The sequence below is a fragment of the Miniopterus schreibersii genome, assembly GCF_964146895.1.
Source record: "Miniopterus schreibersii genome assembly, chromosome: 1".
Lineage (NCBI taxonomy): Eukaryota > Metazoa > Chordata > Mammalia > Chiroptera > Miniopteridae > Miniopterus > Miniopterus schreibersii.
Window position 1 is genome coordinate 14,106,177 of NC_138101.1, and position 19,526 is coordinate 14,125,702.

The 19,526-nt window shown below is 41.2% G+C and overlaps 1 protein-coding gene across 5 annotated transcripts in view; it reads left to right on the forward strand.

Moving 5' to 3' along the window:
- The window catches only part of RBPJ (recombination signal binding protein for immunoglobulin kappa J region), a 186,669-nt gene that overhangs the window by 86,428 nt on the left and 80,715 nt on the right, over positions 1 to 19,526 (forward strand). The window contains exon 1 of one of the 5 annotated variants that reach the window (XM_081130722.1): positions 18,201 to 18,274. The exons of 2 other annotated variants lie outside the window; for them this stretch is intronic. In XM_081130722.1, coding sequence (XP_080986848.1) covers positions 18,216 to 18,274 — 59 coding nt within the window. In that variant the 5' untranslated portion in view covers positions 18,201 to 18,215. Of the gene's footprint in view, positions 1 to 18,200; positions 18,507 to 19,526 lie in introns of those variants that run through there. 2 more of the 5 variants (XM_081130717.1, XM_081130716.1) reach the window with 2 other exon arrangements.

Consider the following 19,526-nt stretch of genomic DNA (forward strand, 5'->3'; position numbering starts at 1 on the left):
GGGTAGAGGGGGGTCAATGGGGAAAAAAAGGGAACATCTATAATACTTTCAACAATAAAGATAAAATTTTTTTAAAAAGAATGTGCAGGGATTCCTAAAGCACACTTCACCCTACCTCAGCCAATTCTCTCTCCCAAAGAATTGGCTCTGTGGAAAAGCAAGTCTGCTGGAGGTCCCTTCCACCCCTCCTGGCCGTACTGCACCAAGGAATCAATCATAGAGCTAATTTGGGGCTTGGAAGAGAGGCGATGGTTGTAGATCTTCAGCAGCTCAGTCCCTGCCCATCCTGTACTCATATGATTCAAGGATGTCCGAAGGGAAAGAAGTAGCCACTTGAGGGAGTCCCTCTCTCCACAATCTGGCCCCTCTGCTGGGTTCACATTCAGACTGCGATGCTGTAGAGTTACCCCAGGGGGGAAATTGAAGGAATTGTATAACCACAGTAAATCACATCACTCCTGCAACGTTCATTTGACATCAGTAATTGAGAAAACACACTCCTCCCATTTAGAACTGCTCTGACAGCGGCTGGATTCATGAGCCCGGATGAGTCCCTAAGTGTGCAATGGAGAGAAAGTACTCTCTCTGCCTCCACGGAAGATCCTTCCTTTGGATCTGTCTTCAGTGGAGTTTAGAAGGACTAATTGGACTCCCTGAATTAGCAGTTTCTGTAATCACCAGTAGTAGTAGCATAGCTTCCTGATGTCATTGCTTCTGTAGAATAGACAAGTTGCTAACATTTAGTGCAGTGATCTCCCGCTGTAATCACAAGGACACAAGGCTGTCAGTCACATCCCTACCCACTCCACCTCTAACAATGCTGTTGTTGTTTTTTCCAGTACTGGGTAGCTGAGAGTAGACTTGAGCCTAAGACTCCACTGTTGAATATAGCTGCTAAGCATAAAGCTGTGAATGGTGGCACTGTTTGGGGGCAATATTAACCAGGTTCAATATCAGTCAGGTGGCTTAGTGCAGAAGGTCAATACTTAAGGCAAGTATTTACTCATTTCTTCACTCCAGTTCATGAAACTTTTAAGGAAGCTGCCATATATTACCTATTAATATCCTATTCTTTACCTTAGTGAATAACAAATGATTTTTTTAACCAGTGACATTATTTTATATTGCATTTTTTTCTAAGTAGCATATTTTCCTTTGTGCCTAATGTAAGGTTGACATGTGCAGTTACCTACCTACCACACCCTCTCTGAAAATCAATGTCAACAATAAAAGAAAGAGCTTAATGCAGAGGCCGTAATTCATTGTCATTCTGTTAACAAGCAGCATCCTTTTGAAATAGCGATCGTGCTTTCAAGGTCCTGCTATTATTCAGGCAGGGACTCAAAGCCATCACTTTCTTGGATCACTTTCTTGGCATACGTAGAAGCCCAAATGTAAGATGTGTTCTGTGGGCAACTGTCTGCTTATTTTCTTTCCTAGACAAGTGGTTAACCCGTGTTTCATATCCTGTGTTTATAGAATTCCAGAAAGGTTATGTCATAGAAATCACTGGTGCGTGTGTGCGTGTGTGTGATTTATAGAGAGAATGTAAACTGAAACATTTTGAGGAGAAATCCACCAGTTTACGGCGACTGAGAATGTGGATAGAGGAAGCTGGCCTTAGTTTACATGTGTTGTCTATTGTACTCACTGTTTGCTGTTTTCTAAGCAGTGGAAAGTGAAACAATACATCCAAGTGGCAACAGGCGAAAGAGCCAGAGCCTGAAACAACTAAAGTCAGACACACTGGTTCATTAGGTCTATCATTAAGTCTTTCATTTTGTCCTAAAATCTAAAAGGGTTCTTTAATTAGCATCAGTTTCTAAAATAATCAAAGGGTACGAGGGAAAAAACCTAGAATTTCTTAGAAGGAAAACGTCCCAAGGGAGCTTTTATATTTTTTAAGCTTTTTCATAAAAGCTTTTATTCTTTTGCCTTTTTAAAAAGTTGCTATTAAACTGTTTATCCCCAGGAACTTAACTATTTTTGGGGTGGAGTGAGGGGGCTATTTTAAATTCAGGGTTTTGTTTCTGATTTTAAAATCACAATTAGCACAATCACTAAAGTAAATGGTCTTCCTGATATCCATAGTACAGCTTAATGTTTTAATCCACCTAAACACCACTGAATGCTATAGGCCATTTTGAAAACATTCCCTAAGTCTTGGAAATGGCATGCTTTCTTTTATATTCTTCCAAACACTAATCCTTGGAAAAAACACATACCTTTTCTATTCAGTGTTTGCTATTGTAATTGAAGTAGGGCCTCTTTGAAAAAATGCAAAATTAAGTTTAACCCACAATTGAGTCGCACATCCTGTGGTCTTAGAATTTTAAAATTTCATTCAAAACACACATTATAAACAAAGTCTCCCAGATGACCATCTAGGGAGGAATGTGGCAAAAATCCAGAAACTATTGTAATATTTGGAACTAGCATAAGCACAAATAATCAGTGTTTTTTTCAAGAGGGGATTATGGGTTGCAGTTTTACAAACCCTGCGGGGATTCGCACGAGGTGGACAAAGCTAAATTCCATACGAATTGGGTACTTCCAAAAGAAACCAAATTCTTTATAGTAAGAGGAAGAAGAGGTATGAAAAGGATCTTATTAATAACTAATATTTGTTCAATATAACCATAATTTAAGGAAACATTCTGGCTTAGAAATTCCTATAAAACTCAAGTTCAAAGCAGTACACTTGACGAGCCTGTTCTTTCTTTGACAAGCCTGTTCTTTAAGGCCTTAGTTTGGTGTTATTAACAGTGTGGAGTGATTCGGGGTGGGAGGGGGCTGTGGGGAGGCCAACAACGGCCAACACCGAGAATGACATCACCAAGTCGGGAAAGTCCAAATTTTAGAAGCAGGAAGACCAGTGTAGTTATCGAAATACAAAGTAATATCCTGAAAAAGCACTTTCAAGAACTAGATCTGTAAAATGAATTTAAGTAGAATTAAGACTAACCACTACAGAGGCACCTGAAAGCTAGCCTTCCAAGAGAAACGTAGGACAGAGAAAGCTGTATTAGTACCTCAAAATATGCAACCTGCCCTATAGCAACATCACGTTCCCCAAACCCCTCCAAAAATGTGAAAGTAAAGAACTAAAAAAAAACAAAAAAAAACGCAGTGAAATAAATACTTTATATCTCAAAAGATAAAAGATTCAGGGACAGAGGAGGGGAGGAAGAGTCAACTAAGAAGCTGCAAACTAGTGACATTTTCAAAATGACTTTTCTTGGCTAAGTTTAATATTATTATATTTCTGTGTTTCTCATTTTATACCTCAGCTAATTTTAAGGGTCTGCTAAGTTCATCAATTCTTCTAAAACTGTTTAGAAGAACATCCATATCTAGAGGATTCGTTCTAAATTTCACACTTATTTTTAACATCATTATTAACACATTGTGTAGATGTGCAGACACCGATGGTATCTAATATTTTTCTGCCCATAAGTAATTGAATGTGAGTAGATTTTACCACCTCCGTAATGTTTCGGTTTCAGTTTTAATACACTATTCTGAGAAATTTTTTTGAACTAATATAGCATTTTAGGCTGTTTTGCTCTTAATCATCATGAAAATGCATCATTTCACTGGGTGGAACAAAGGAAAAACACTTTCTTCATCTAAATTGTAGTAAATTTATAATATACAAACAGGAATTGCATTATTCTAGCAACCAGGTAGCTTCTCAGAAAAGATAGTTAAAACTGCTTTTAAAATAATTTAGTATTCCCATTACAAATATGTAATTATCTTTGCATATTAATTCTGATAAGAAGTGACCCTACAGGTAAAATGAAGTGGGAAGTTATAAATTTTTAAATAATGCAGAAACATTTATTCCAAATCGACTCCCTACACAATAATTTCTTTAAAAACGAAACTTCCTGATGAGAAAGCAAGGTTTTGAAGGCGTAGGCAAGGCGTGAAATCATGGGTTAGCTGGCAGTGTCGGTAAAAAGGCTCTCGACTTGGGGGCATAAGGATGGCCGGCTTCAGATCTGGTTTGTTCACTCCTGACCTCAGTGTCTGTGGACAAATCACTTGAACTTCGGGAGCCTCACCTCCGACATCTATAAAATAAAGATAAACACCCAACTCCCAGGGCTGGGCATGAGTGTGTCTGGGGTGGGGGGTGGGGATTATAAATGTGAGTAACTGGTGTGTGGCTTTGCCCATTTATAATCGGTACTCAGAATTTGAATGCTCATAGCTTTCTTTTCTCATGTATTCTTTACAAAAGAAAGTAAATATATCCAAGTCTCTACCTTTGAGAGACTGTGGTATTTACACATTGCTAGTCTGAAGAATGAATTTAAAATTGTAAAGGTGGTTCTCTACTTGTATGGTCTAAAAACCTTTGGAAAAGAATTACACAAAGTACTTGGAACAGCTTAAGGGCGATGAAAGGAATTTACTATTGAGAGGGCAGTGGATCTAAATGAAGTCAGCTTCCCTCACCCTCTCCAATTTTTCACTCCTGCTTAATTCTTTGCATAGTTATTATCATTATTAAAAATGGTCTTATTTATTTGTTTACCCTTTTATTATCTATGTCTCCGTCCTTCAATACAGAAGGCAGTAATCTAGCCTTACTTGCCCAAACCTGTCTCCCTAGTGCCTAGAACAGTGCCTGGCTCCTAGAGCATGTACAGTAAATACTCCTTTTTGAATACGTGGGTGACAGAGGAAGGGACTCAATAAGGTGAAAGTACGAGAGAATAAACTGAGGCACAGGGCCCTGAATGGTATAAGTATATGGTGGAGTAGAGGCTGTAAGGAGATAGTTTCCTGAGTTGCCTGATGGCAAATTTGGATGGTTATACTGAGACAGACTCAGTTTATCTGGCCTGTGCTTCCAGACAGGGGCCTTCACTTCCTGATGGGATTTTAGTCCTTGCAGCCCTGACGATGATCCTTCAACTGTGGACCCTGGGACAAGACTGAGCCAGGAAAGAACGAAATAGCTATTTGAATTCCAGGGTTCCTTCAGCTCCTTTAAGGTGGAGGCTTAAACTGACTAAACTTTAGAGCTGGAAGGCATCGCTGGGGTTTTCTTTTCGGTGTCTTCCTCCTTTCCTCCACAGTGGAAAGTAAGGAAGTCCTATTTCAACTCCACCCCACTCCCATCATCAGCTCTCTGGAGTGGACTAGAGTGGCGTCCTGTTTCTGCGTCCTCAAAGTAACATTCGCACACCCTTCAGGTAATTTCCCTTCCAAGTCCCCAGGTCTTCGGGTTCTTGATTCACCAGTGGTAATGAAGGTACAGTGACTCAGCAGGCGGCACAGGGCAGGTTCCAGGAAAGGGTAGAAGAGCCCTCCCATTCACTTTCTGGCCATTCCTGTAGCTGTGTGAGCTAAGGAAAGTTTCTTAATTTCTTCCTTAGCTGTTAAAGGGGAGTAGGAGTCCTGTCCAGGAGTGTGGGCAGATAAGATAAAATCATGTACGTGAAGTCCCCTGGATTAAGCTGGCACTCAATAATTCCAGCTCTCCTTTTTTACCTTAAAATAAGATCAGTTCATTTACTTGGGGTCAGTAAATATAATATACAGAGGATGTACTATAGAATTGTACACCTGAAACCTATATAATTTTATTAATTAATGTCACCCCAATTAAAAAAACACACCATTCCTAAGTGTATCTGAGAGATACAGTTTACTTATGAATTAAAAAGTCTTTTTCTCAGGCTCTTATATTATGGCTTTCATGTAATAAGGATGGTTTGTAGTTTTAGAGAAAAGTTTTCTGTTCAAATCCAGACCTTTCAAAAAAAAAAAAATGATTACCTTTTCATTTGACACTTTTCCTGTTTCTAACCTTAAGAAATCCAGAATAGTATTTGACAAAAACTATTTTTAAAATTTGTCGTTGACATCTGTCCCGTTCCATTTTGCGTTGTGACTTCTTCATTTAATGATAAATTATCTTTTAAAAAAATCAGTTCACTTCTGAAATGTTAAGGAATCTTATTCTTGCCAGAAATATAATTTCAAACTTGCTATGAAGCTAGAGGGTAAACCAACTCTTCCCTGATTTTCTATGGAGTTTATTACTTATTTGCTTGTACTTGAACATTTATATCAGCCTATGACTAATATAAAGGCTATGATCACAGTGATTTTTAAAGCATCTAATTGAATAAAGTTAAATTATTTTTTTCTGCCTTTCTTGTTAACAGCTTTATTGGGATATACTTTACATACTATATAATTCACCCATTTAAAGTGTACATTCAGTTGTTTTTAGTATATTCACAGAGTTGTACAATCATCACCATAATCAATTTTAGAACATTTTCATAATTCCAAAAAGATGTCCTATGCCCTTTAGCAGTTACTTACAACACCCTCCAGTGCCAGACTCCCTAGCTTTAGGCAACAATCTACTTTCTATAGATTTGCCTATTCTGGGCATTTCATATAAACAGAATTATACAATTTGGGATCTTTTGTGAATCCTTTCATTTAGCATGTTTTCAAGGTTCATCTGCATTGAAACATTTATCAGTACTTCATTTCTTTTTATGGCCTAACATCCCATTTTATAGATGTACCATATTTTATTTATACATTTTCCAGTTGATGGATATTTGGGTTGTTTCTACTTTTTGGCTATTATGATAAATGCTGCCATGAATATTCATGTACAAGTTTTTGGGTGGACATACGTTTTCAGTTCTCTTGGGTATATATTTAGGGGCGGGATTCCTGGGTCATATGGTAACTCTTATCTTTAACCTTTCAGGTTCATACACCAGCAGTGTATGAGTGTTTCAATTTTCTACATCTTTGCTAACACTTGTTATTATCTGTATTTTATTATTTCCATCCTAGTGGGTGTGAAATGGTACTTCATTGTGGTTCTGCTTTGCATTTCCCAGATGGCTAATGATGTTGAATATTTTTCCATGTGCTTATTGGCCATTCGCACATCTTTTTGGGAGAAACATCTCTTTAGATCCTTTGCCCACTTTTAAATTGAGTTATTTATCTTTCTATTATTCAGTCTTAAGAATTCTTTATATATTTACATATTCTTGACCCTAGATCTTTATCAGATTTATGATTTGCAAATATCTTCTCCCATTCTGTACGGTTTCTTTTTCACTTTCTTGAGAGTGTCCTTTAAAGCACAAAAGTTTGGTTTTGATGAAGCCAAACTTACCTATTTTTTCTTTTGTTGTTTGTACTTTTGGTGTCATATCTAAGAAACCACTGCTAATCCAGGGTCATATTTACCCCTATGCTTTCTTCTAAGAATTTTACAGTTTTAGTTTTTAGATTTAGGCATGATCCAGTTTAAGGTCATTTTTATATATGTTGTGAAGTTCAGGCCTAACTTCATTCTTTTGCATGTGGATAGACAGTTGTTCCAGCACAAGTTCTTGAAGACTATTTTTCCCCCATTTAGTTGTTTTGGGACTCTTGTTGAAAATCGACTGACCATAAATGTGAGGGTTTATGTCCGGACTCTCAATTCTGTTCCAGCGATCTACATGTCTACCTTATGCCAGCACCTACCGCACAGTCTTTTTTTTTTTTTTTTAATTTTTAAAAATTTATTATTTATTTATTTATTTATTTATTTATTTATTTATTTATTATTTTTGTTTCTTTATCTTTATTGTTGAGACCATTACAGATGTCCCCCTTTTAACCCCACTGATACCCTCCACCCCACATCCATCCCACCCCCAGGCCCTCCCCACACCAATGTCCGCATCCATGGGCCATGCCCATAAACATACAAGTTCCCTGATTAATCTCTCCCCACCCACACCCTGCTCCCCGCCTTCCCTCTGAGATCACTCACTGCACAGTCTTGATTACCGAAATTTTGTAGTAAATTTAAATCCTCCAACTTTGTTCTTTTTCATGATTGTTTTGGCTATTCTGGGTTCCTTGAATTTCTATATGAATTTTAAAAACAGTTTGTTCATTTCTGCAAAGTGGACAGTTGGGATTTTGATAGTGATTATGTTGAATCTGTAGATCAATTTGAGGAATGTTGCCATCCTAATAATAGTATCTTTCAACATATGAATGTGGAAAGTCCTTCCATTTATTTAGATCTTTCAAAATTTCTTTAAAAAATGTTTTATACTTTTCAGAGTATAAGAATTACACTTCTTTTGTTAAATTTATTTTTAAGTATTTTATTGTTTTTGTTATTATCATGGGATTGTTTTGTTAATTCTATTTCTGAACTGCCCATTGCAAATATAAAGAAATACAATTGATTTTTGTATATTGACCTTGTATCCTATAACCTTGTTGAATTTGAATATTGACCTTATTATTAGCTCTAATAATTTTTAGTAGAGTCCTTAAAATTTTCCATTTATAAGATCATGTCATCTGCAAATAGAAATAGTTTTACCTCTTCTTTGCTAAATTGCCAGGTTAAAATCCAATACAATGTTGAATAGAAATGATACTAAGGGAAATCTTTGTCTTTTCCTGATTTTAGTTGGAAAGCGTCAGTCTTTTACTTTTAAATATGATGTGAATTCTGAATTTCTCATAGCTATTCTTTAGCAGGTTGAGGAAGTTGCCTTCTATTCCTAGTTTGTTTGACGTTTGCTTATCTTTTGTTGAAGATTTTTGTGTCTATATTTATTGGTCTGCAGTTTTCTTTTCTTGAGATGTCTTTGGTGAATTATTTTTTAAAATAATAAATATGGCAAAAAATCCACAAGAGTATTTAGGTCTTCTCTTGCCTTGGCCACCCATCCTTAACCATTCACTATTACTAGTTCATATCATTGATACGTGTGTGTGTGTGTGTGTGTGTGTGTGTGTGTGTCTGTATAAATTGCCAGGTATTTAAAAATAAACTTTTGCATTCCTTAGCATTTATATTTTTGTAAATAATGTATTAAAATTATAATTTGGTACTCTGCATATTTGACACAAAATATTCTCTCTCAGGTTGTAATAATAAAATAATTTAAATTTCTATAGCAAAAAATAAACAAAGGACTCACTGACAATCAAAACTTCTACTTCTAGCCCTAGCCAGTTTGGCTCAGTGGTTAGAGCGTCGGCCTCCAGACTGAAGGGTCCTGGGTTCAATTCTGGCCAAGGGCACGTACCTCGGGTGCAGGCTTGATCTCCCAGCCCTGGTCGGGTGTGTGCAGTAGGCAGCCAATTGATGTGTGACATCGATCTTTCTTTCTTTCTCTCTCTCTCTCTTCTATTCTCTCTGAAAAGCAATGGAAAAAATATCCTCAGATTAGGATTTAAACAAAACAAAACAAAAATTCCACTTCTAGCAGTATAACTGTGTGAGCCATGCTCTCTGAGCCTCATCTGTAAAAACAGGATAAAGTTACTTACCTGCAGCTTTGTCTGGAGGATTGACTGAATGTTTGTAGGAAGGTGTAGAGTCAATCATATTTATTGTCACTTCACAAATTATATATCACAGTATCTCTTTAAATAGAGAGCTGATCTGCTGTGTTAGATTGGCATACAACTTTTTGAAAACCCTCCATGGCGTACAACTAAATACTTCTGTTATAAGCTCTTTCTCAGAAGTTATCTTTCAGTTCTTAAGTCCTTTGTTTTTGCCTAGATTCTGTGATTTGGTGCCTATTTCGGAAACTTGGAAAGTACCATGCAAATACAGATAGAGCTGTGCTATTTAAAAATAAAATACTTAGTATTTGCTGGTGAAGGAAAATATGATGCTATGTAGGTAAAACTATGTGATGAAAATCAGATTCACATTTCATAAGAACATTTCTGGAGAACTTTAGACTTGAAAGTAGAAGCCAAATGCTTCTCCCAGATGATCGTTTATAACTCTCACTGAAGTCAGAAGTAAATCTGAGGGTAGCATTGAAGCCAAGTGTTTGGAAAGCTGGGAGAGAAAACAAAAGCATGCATAAATTTCCAAACTTTTCCAAATTACTTAATGGGATGTGATTTGTAGTTGAGACCTTGAGAAATATATTTCCACTAGTGGGATATTTATAACACCTTAATGTAATTTATTTCACCTTCCACTGGATGCTAATCATGAGAGAATTTAGTTAAATAAGCATTTAAGTAGCAAAAAGTACACATAGGGATTATACCAGTTATAATATCTAACATGGAGTCTTTAAACATTCCTTTAGAGTTTTGCTAATGCATTTTACAAATTAAATACATCATTATGAGATTGAGATGAAACTTTTCAGACATATCTACTGCATAAAACCAAGTCTGTCCTCAATATGTAGTAAAAGCTTAATTAGAAAGTATCTTTTTTCCTGCAGTAATTTCACAAGATTTTTAAAAATTCCCATACATTGACATAATAAATAAAATTTAAAAATTAATTAAAATGAGAACTATTGACATACTGACATAACAGTAATATTAAAAATTACAGTGTACATGTCGATTATGACATTGAAGGGGATTCCTGTTAGTCATCTGTCTTTGACAGAGTTAAGTATTTCGCAAGATGGGATTGTTTATTCTCTCAGTGTTTGTCTATGCTTGAACAGGATGGTTCCAAAGTTGATCTTCTTAGTCCTTAGTCTATTTTGGGCAAGGGCGCTAGCCACAAAGATCAACTGCAAGTTGATGTTTATCATTACACTATCTGTGACACAAAACAGTACAGATGCACAGTGAAACCTTTCTGGTAGGCTTGCTTTGAAAAACTGATAAAGGCCATCCGTGCCCAAGGTTAACAGTAAGACAGGCCAGAGGAGAAAACGTAGGTATCTTTTTTGTTTCATTGATTTGCTATGTAGCCATAGTCAAATTTTTACAAATAAATGTGCCAACCCCAAATAAATACAATTAATTTATTTGAAGACAGTTCTATTTAATTATTTCCATAATTATCTAACTTGATCTGTGCAACAAATCTGTAAGGCAGGTAGCATTAGTCCGTCAAATAGAAAACAATACCGAGCATTGGGTGTGAGTGGGAGTATATCCTAAAGAAGTAACATTTACTGAGCACCTACTGTGTACCCAGCAATTTCATGGAATATCTTAGCTAATTCTCAAAATGACCCTAAGCAATACGTTTCCCATTTTGCAGACAAGGAAAACTTAGCTAGCCCAAAGGTAGGCAGCTGGCCAGTGGAGAAGGAAGGACTCAATGGTCGAGGCAGTCCAGTGCTCTTTCCTTCATACCCCAGCTGTGTGTTTTTTTAACTATGGGTGTGCAACATTGCCTCAACACAGAAACTCAGACCACTACAATCTATGATACATGGCAAAAGGGAAAGTTTAGGAAATCCAAGTTTAGATATAGTCCTTTACAAACAGATCACTGGAATTTTATGATTCATATGGTGTTGTCATTTTTTGTATAGTCAGGGTTAACTGGCTTTATCTTGCTCACGACATATAAAGAACAAGATATATCAATCACACATGGTAACATTTTCTTCCAATTACGTTAGCTATGAAAACTTCTGACAAATTATTAGATTTGTACACATTCTTCTCATGAAATGTGCATTTGATTCTATTCTCGTTCCATGTCACTGGAGTAAACGGCCCGTGCCTTTTCTTGTTTCACCTTCTTGAACTGCTGCATATGTTAGCAAGTTAAGCAAAGCTTGACTTGGGCCTGCCAAAAAAAAATCAAAAAAATCTCAGGGCCAAAGAATCCCGTGAAAATCAAACGCAACTGGGAAAATAAAAGGATGAATATTTACTTTTATTTTTCAAGTTCTCCTGAAGCCCCTTCCATGATTCATTTTCAGTGTTCTCCTCATTTCTTGTAATCCCAGAGTTAGAGCTTATTTTCCTCACAGAATTGCACAGTCTGATGAAATCCTCCTTGCCACTCTTTCAATCTTCTGTACTATTTATTAACCTTGATTAACACATAGTAGAAAATAATAGGGATACTGTTATTTTAAAAAGGGAGACATAAAGATGAATGAAAACCACAAGTTAAGAAACTTCTGTGGAGTGAAAGCTCCTAATTTCTAATGTTAGTTATCAGTAGGCTTTCTTCGGCACATAGCCACCTCACAATCTGATCACATCTTTACATCCTCAGAGGCTCTCACTGGCATCTACAACATGTTTCCCAACCTGTTTTGGACATGTGAGCCTCTTAGAAATTAAATAACAGTAATAATGATATTGACATTTTTTGTAGGATCAGATAAAGAAATGAATGAACGCTAATCTGGATAAAATCATCACTATATTTGACCAATTTAAAATTGATTTTTGACGTTTTAAAGACATTTTAACATGTTTTGCAAGAATTTTCATCAGATGAATGCAACTTCTGGATTTATTAAATAATGATAAAAACTAACACTACTATTACAATTATGTTACAGGTATCATTCTATGTGCTTTAGACATAATAAACACTTTGAATCTTCATAGCAACCCTATGAATTAGGTGCCGTTATCTCCATTTTACAGGTGAGAAAACTGAGGCACTGACAGGTTAAATAACTTGTCTAAGGTCTTACAGCTGGAACCACGCAATGTGACACTAGAGCCTGTCTGTGTTCTCCATCATGAGGCTGCCTAGTAAAATTTTCAGTATCTTAGCGTGTCTCATTAATATGAGATGGTATAACTTAATCTTAGAATGGAAGCAATATTGAAATGTGTCACTGTGTTTTAACAACCACAGCAAAATATGACCCACTTGGGAATGTTTATCTCACTGCTACTGAATGCTTCACATGCCCACTGGATATATACTTAGGGGCTGACAAACTCATTCCTCTTCCTATTTACATATTTCATTTATTGTTTTTTAAAAATAAACTATATGCCATACTCCCTTTAATGAGAAACTCCTTAAGAAAGATTACACCCAACTCCTACAACAAAGATTCTCAAAGTTTGGTTCATGGACAATTTGCATCATAATCCCTGACCTGCCTGCTAGAAATACATGCCTGCTACTGGGTTCAGCCCAGATTTCCTCCTTTAGTTTTAGGTAGTGGGACCCAGGTGATTCCGATGCCCACCCCACTAATTTTGAGCCCGTCCCAGCTTCTATGTGCACCAAACCCCCACCTGGAGTTCCCCTGAATGCAAGATGCTTTTTTCACACCTCAGAACCTGAACAAGCTGTTTCCTGTGCTTCTCAATGCTTCCTCCTCTTCTTGTCTTCTGAACTCCCACTTAAGAGTCAGTTCAAAAGTCACCTCTGCAAGGTTTCCCTGGGCCCATCAGGCAAGAGTTACATGCTTCTTCCATTGTACCCCAATCCATTAAACTCATCTCTCTATCCCAGAATTACATTGCAACTGATCCGTGAACTCTGTTACCCAGGAAGTCGCCTGAGTCCTCTGCATTATCCACCTTTACAAACCATCAAAGATCATGACTGATGTAAACCACCAAAAATCAAGACTCTAAACTTGCTGTTTGAATAAACGGCAAATTCAGTGTTAACAAAGGACTGGGGTGAAGTACTGACAGTTCTACAGTTCCTAATTCTACTGAGATGGTATATCATATTCACAACCTCTATTAGAAAATAGCTCTCTAGCAAGTGGGAGAAAGGAAACAAATTTATTTGGCCAATTTTTTCTTCTGGTACATTTATTCCTTTGCTTTATTTCCCCCCTTTTTTATGTTTTATATTTTGAATAGGCAATACATGCACTTGGTACAAAATTCAAAGGATCCAAGATAGCCCTCTCTGAGACAAGCCACCTCCTCACCTACGGTTCTCCAACCTTTGAGTCCCTCAGAACTAAGCAGTCACTGTTACAGGTTCTAGTGTGTCCTTCCAGAGCCATTTTAGATACATATAGGCAAATAAGTATATATTTATCTATCACTATTTTTCACTTTGTTTTTTAAAGTTTGTGATTCTTCCACATAAGTACATAAAAAGCAGTCTCGGCTTATTAACAGATGCATACTATTCAAGTCTATAAATATATCATGATTTTTTTAAAAATAAGACATCTCTTGTTTGACATTTAGGTTGTTACCAGTATTTTCTTCCATCAATGATGCTGCAATACAGGTAATTTCACATATGTGTGAGTATCTTTGTAAGACAGATTTGTAGAAATGGAATTGTAGGACTAACGAGTAGAATAAGTTTTATCAAAATGGTTTTCATAAAGATTACACCCATTTTCACTCCCACTAGCAACACATGAGAATACCTGTTTTGTTTTGTTTTTTAATATCCTGCCAATAGTGTTTTCTTTTCTGAGGTTCTAAAATGCAGAGTAATGGAAACCCTTCAAGTAACTGTAGGCTCATCTACTCGTCTAACCCAGAAGTAAGAACTTTTTTGGCAGAAAGTCAACACAGGTGGTTGCTCTATAGGCTCCTTTCTCCTCTGCAGGCAAGCTGGCACTGGGGGATTCATTGCTGGTCTAACTCAGATACTGTTTTGAATCTTAGAAGGCTTAGTGAGCCTTCAGGATCATTTCCATTCCATTCTAAAGCGGAAGACATCCAACCTGGCTGGGTAGCTCTGTTGGTTAGAGCGTCCTCCCCATTCGCCAAGGTTGTGGGTCCAATCCCCAGTCAGGGCACATACAAGAAGCAACCAATGAGTGCATAAATAAGTGGAACAACAAATCGGCATCTCGCTCTCTTTCTCTCAAATCAATTTAAAAATATTTAAAGTGGAAGACATCCCATTCATTCTACAAATGCTTACTAAGTTTCTTCTAGTGGCTGAGGTTTGAACAATAAAAAAAATAGACAAAAATCCCTGCCCTTATTTAGATTACATTATAATGGGAGTAGGCAGAGAGTAAACACAATACACAGATATGATGTATGGTATGTTAGTTTATAAGAAGTGCTGTGGGAAAAATAAAAAAAGGAATGGGGACTATGAGGAGTCACTTTTGTGAAGGGGGTGGTAGGGAAGGCCTCACTGAAGTGACACTTAAGCAAAGACCTGAAAACAGTGAAGGAATGAGCCATAAGGCATCTGAGGGAGAGAGCAAAGGCAGGGTTGTTATGTTCTAGGAACAGCAAGGAAGGCTGCCGCTTAGAGCTCAGTGAGCAAGGAAAAGAGGAAGAGGTGAGTGAGGTCAGGGAGGAGGAGCTGGAGTGGGGGGTTGGGTGGCAGGCATGATTGTGTGGGTCCTCACAGTGAAGTGGGAAAACCAGTGGAGAGTTCTAGAGGGTTACTCTGAATGATCTATTGAGAACAGAATGAGGGAAGGCAAGAACGAAATAAGAACCAGTTAGGAGACTTCCTGTAAACCACGTGAGAAATGAGATGGGTTAGACCAGACTGGTAGCCATGAAGGTGTGGAACTGGTTGGACTGTGGGTATATTTTGAAAGTGGAGCAAGGGTGATTTTGTTAGATTGCATGCTGGATGTGAGAAGAAAAGAAGGCAAGGATGACTCCAAGGTTCTTGGATTAAATAAGTGGAAGGATGGAGTTCTCACTTATTGGGATGGGGAAAGAACACAGGAGCATGTTTTAGGGTAAAGATGAGTTGTGATTTGATTTGTGGTTCCCACTGGCTTTCCACGGTTGGGGTTCTCATATGGCCATGGTTCCAAATTAGATTAATGGCCTGGACTAGACCATGACTGAAATGCCTTCTTGGGATGAAGGCTCCAAGGAATGTGTGCCTATGGGCATTGTCTTCCTCCTGAGCATCTTGTTTTAAATCACACTTGAACTGCAATATTGCATTAAGTGTCCTTATATATACTTTTGCTGTGTGAAATATTTAATCAAAGGGATAGGTTAATGTACACACACACAACAAACAACCTTGAAAACAACTCAAAAAGTCAATTTCTTGCCCACTACATAACCAGCAGAATAGGACTTACTGTCCTCCACAACTCAAAACTGAACTCATTTTTACATTGGTGGGTCTATGAAGTTACCAAGACACCAGTTCCTAGACAATGCTAAGCTAGGCTGGTACAGAAACTACAGCAGGGCAATCTGAAATGTGCCTGATTGGAGAATTTAACCAGAAATTCACTGGACAAATAAATAATCCAAAAAGAAGGGATGCATTTAAAACAGCAATTTTCAACAGATGTGGTACAAGAATTTCTAAAACATGCAATACCTGAGTATTAGTCAGGGGCATTGACCTCTTTTCCCTTAGATCATCAAACAAAAAAAATGACAACAGCCAACGCAATAACAGTCGTCCAGTGTGAATGAATCCAAATTATACTTTTTTGTGTGTCAAATCAGGCACACAAGACTTTTAGTAATTAGTTGTGTGTGCCATGAGATGAAAAAGGTTGAAAATCGCTATTTAAAACCACTGTCGCTAAAGCACCTGATTAAACAATACTTAAAATGGAATGGATATTTCATCAAACACAAAGGTGAAGGAAAGCAAAACCAGTATTTTAAGTCACATTAGTGAGAGCAAAGGGGGGAAAAAAGAACAGAAACTGTTATTTAGGGATCATCTGAAAAGGCTAGGAAGAGATGGGTGGCAGGGGAGTTGTTTAAAAAACTGTGTCCACGAATGGAAGGCGACAGCTAGGGAGCAGCTTTTTGCTTTTTTTCCCCCTCTCCAAATCGCAAGGCCAGCAGGTCGATCAGAAAGAAAGCCACCGATGGCTAGAAGAGAAGCTCAGAGAACCCGAACTTGTTTCAAAGCAGGAGAAGCGGTGGCCAGACCAGGCGCCTTGGAGGCGTGACTCCGACCCGACGCCGGGGCCGCCGGCTTCCGGAGACTCGGGGGACAAGCGTCTAACACATTTTAGGAAAGTACCAAGCTCGCGGAGGGAGACAGGAAACCTCCTGCCCCGGCGTCTGACCTCTCGCCGTGCGCCCTAGGAGGTGTTTCTCATCTCCCGGCTTCCCCTTCTTACTTCAGACACCCCCACCCCCGGCCCCTTTTTCTTCCACCAAGTGTCAGGCCGCAGGCGAGCGCGAGACGTCGAGCGCCCGCCGGTGTCCCTCCGCCCCGCGCTCCCTGCCACGCGCCCACCGGCTCCGCCTCCGCGTCTAGTTGCTCCCTTCCCACCCCTCCTCCACCTTCCACCCCCGCGCGGGCCGCCTGCCCGCGGGCCGGGCACGCGCCGCACGAACGGTGCCTGGAGCTGCGCTAGACAAACACCTGTCTCGCTTGGGCTCCGCGAGATTTGGGGAGAAAGCATAGGCAACGGCGGGCGCGTTCTCGCGAGGTTTACGAAATTTCCCACGGCCCGTGTTGTGTCTGAGTCGAGTAGTGGAAGGCGGTGGGAAGGAGTAGCGTGAGACTGGGCTGCCCGCATTGGGCACATGCGCAGTGCCGGTCGCGCGTGCCGCGCCAATCCTGCAGCGCGTTCAGCAGGTTTCGGGCAGCGAATTCCAGTTCTCCGGGTTTTGGGGCTCCCTGCTGGAGGCAGTGCTGGTTCTGGGAATCTCTAGGAATTGAAAGGGCTCGGGGAAGGGGGCGGGTAAGAAAGGGGTGCTGCAGGTACGGGGACGGAGTTCGGGCCCAGCTCCTTTTTGTTAAAAGCCCAGTCGGGCCAGGTTTGCTCGGAGGGCTTCCAGGCTTAGGTCGCCTGCAGGACAGTGTTGTCGACTGTGCCAGGCCCACGGGAGGGTCTGTCCCTATATACACCTGGGTTCACACACGGCTTGGGGCTGTGGGAGACCCTAGGAAGGCTCAGACAGCAAGGGCTCTCTGCCCAAGTGGGACCTTTGGTTGGAGTGCGGGGCGGGGGAATGGTGGATCTCAATTCCCAAGCATTGTTCACCGCCGGAGAAAACTGCGCGGCTCTCTGGTGTGTGTATGCAAGGTGGACATTAGGGATGTCTTTGCCAGAGGTCTTGGCCTGACCTCATTTCATACCCAAGAAGAAAGCTAAGGCGACAGAGCTCAGCTGCAAAAGCTTTCCATTTGCAGCGTTCTGGAGGGTCGGACCACATTGTTCTCTCCGTCTCTCCGCTAGCATGGGGGGTTGCAAGAGCGAAGACAGTTCCTGGTTTGTCACTCGTCCAACTCCAGGCATCAGCAGCTCCAGCACCTACCGCTGATATTAGCATAAAGGAGGCGTCCAATGAACGCTTGAATGAATGAAAAGGGCTGGGAACCGGGGTGAGCGGGAAGCCACTTGGAAAACACCCATTAGAGGAGGTGTTTCATCCAGGCCTGTGAAACGCGGCAGATTTTCCCAGGACCTTCCCCTCGGCCCCGCCTCCTGACCCCTCCATTCCCCGTCCCCGTTGTAATCCCCTCCGGTTTTCCTCAGTCTCCACGTACGTCCCTCTGGGCGCGTCTCAAAACCCGGATAACCGGAGCTCTCCCCATGGACCACACGGAGGGCTCGCCCGCGGAGGAGCCGCCTGCGCATGCTCCATCGCTTGGGTAGGTTTCCAGGGAAGGCAGCGAACAGGATCCCCTATTTCGAGGGCGGCGCGAGGCGTCTGGCTCTTCGCGTCGGCTGCGAGGGGAAAAGGAGCGCGGGGGCTGGGTGGAATCGAGGAGTGAGGAAAAAGGGAAGGGGCGGGGGAGAGGGACCAGGGAAGGCGTCGGGGGAATCTCGCGAGGGTTGGAGTTTTGGCGAGAGTTTGTGGAAGATGGCGCCTGTTGTGACAGGGTAAGTCTAGGGGAATCGGAGCGCTGGGAACCGGGAAAGTTGCGGGCGTCTCGCAGCCCGCGTCTCTCCGCGGGTTCCGAGACCGCGGCGCTCTTGGCGTCTGGGGGCCGCGGGGGTGGTGACGCGTGCGCGGAGCGCGGTGGTGTGTGGCCGTGCGCTGCCCGCTCTGCGCCGCCGTGGCTCGGGCTCCGGCGCGTGAGGGCGGCGGCGGCAGCGGTGAGGCCGGCGGGTGCGGGAGTGAGTGCGGCCCGGCGCGCGGGGCCCGCTGGTGCGGTGTCCGCCGGGCGCCTCCCGCGCCGCCGCCCGTGGGCCCTGCCTCCCAGCCCCGCGCAGCTTTGTTCCCGGGGTTGTCGCCTCCTCTTTGCCCGGCCCGTGCCCTCCGGCCCCCGGCGCTTTGTCTTCCCCGGTTGCCCCCCGCTACTCTCTCTACCCCCGGCCCTTTGTTTCGCCGCCTTGGGCGCTTTGTCCGACCCGTCGCGCCCCGCATCCCTCCTCTATCACCTCCCCTCAGCTGTCCTTCCGTGCCCCTTTGTTGTTTCCCTCTCCATTCGGTACCTCAATGACCTGCCGCAAACCACACACCAGATTTCTGTTTTTCTTTTAATATTTCTTATGTGTTACCCTCTCACTTTTCTGCTTGGTGCTTGATCACCCCCAGAGGCTTTGTCTTCCTCATCCAGTGGCTTATTCGCTTGGCACCCCATTCCCCTCCCATCATCGGTTGATTATCCAGTACCCACGGTGTGTGTCGGTCGAACTGTCTCAGCCCAGGGGACTCCATCTGGTGCTCGTACGTGCACACAGACCCTGGGGTTAGTTGTTTTTGTGGGTCTGAAAGCTGCGTGGGGATACTTACTTTCCTCCTGGGCGCTCCTCCTCCTCTGCGCACCCCTTTCTCTCGGGATTGCACCCCCTCCCCCAATTTCTCCCAGGATTACAATGTCTCCAGTTTTCTTCGCCGCCTCTCTCTGGGCCGGTGGTGGTTTTGCTTGTAAACAGTAACCCTGGAGAGAGATCGGG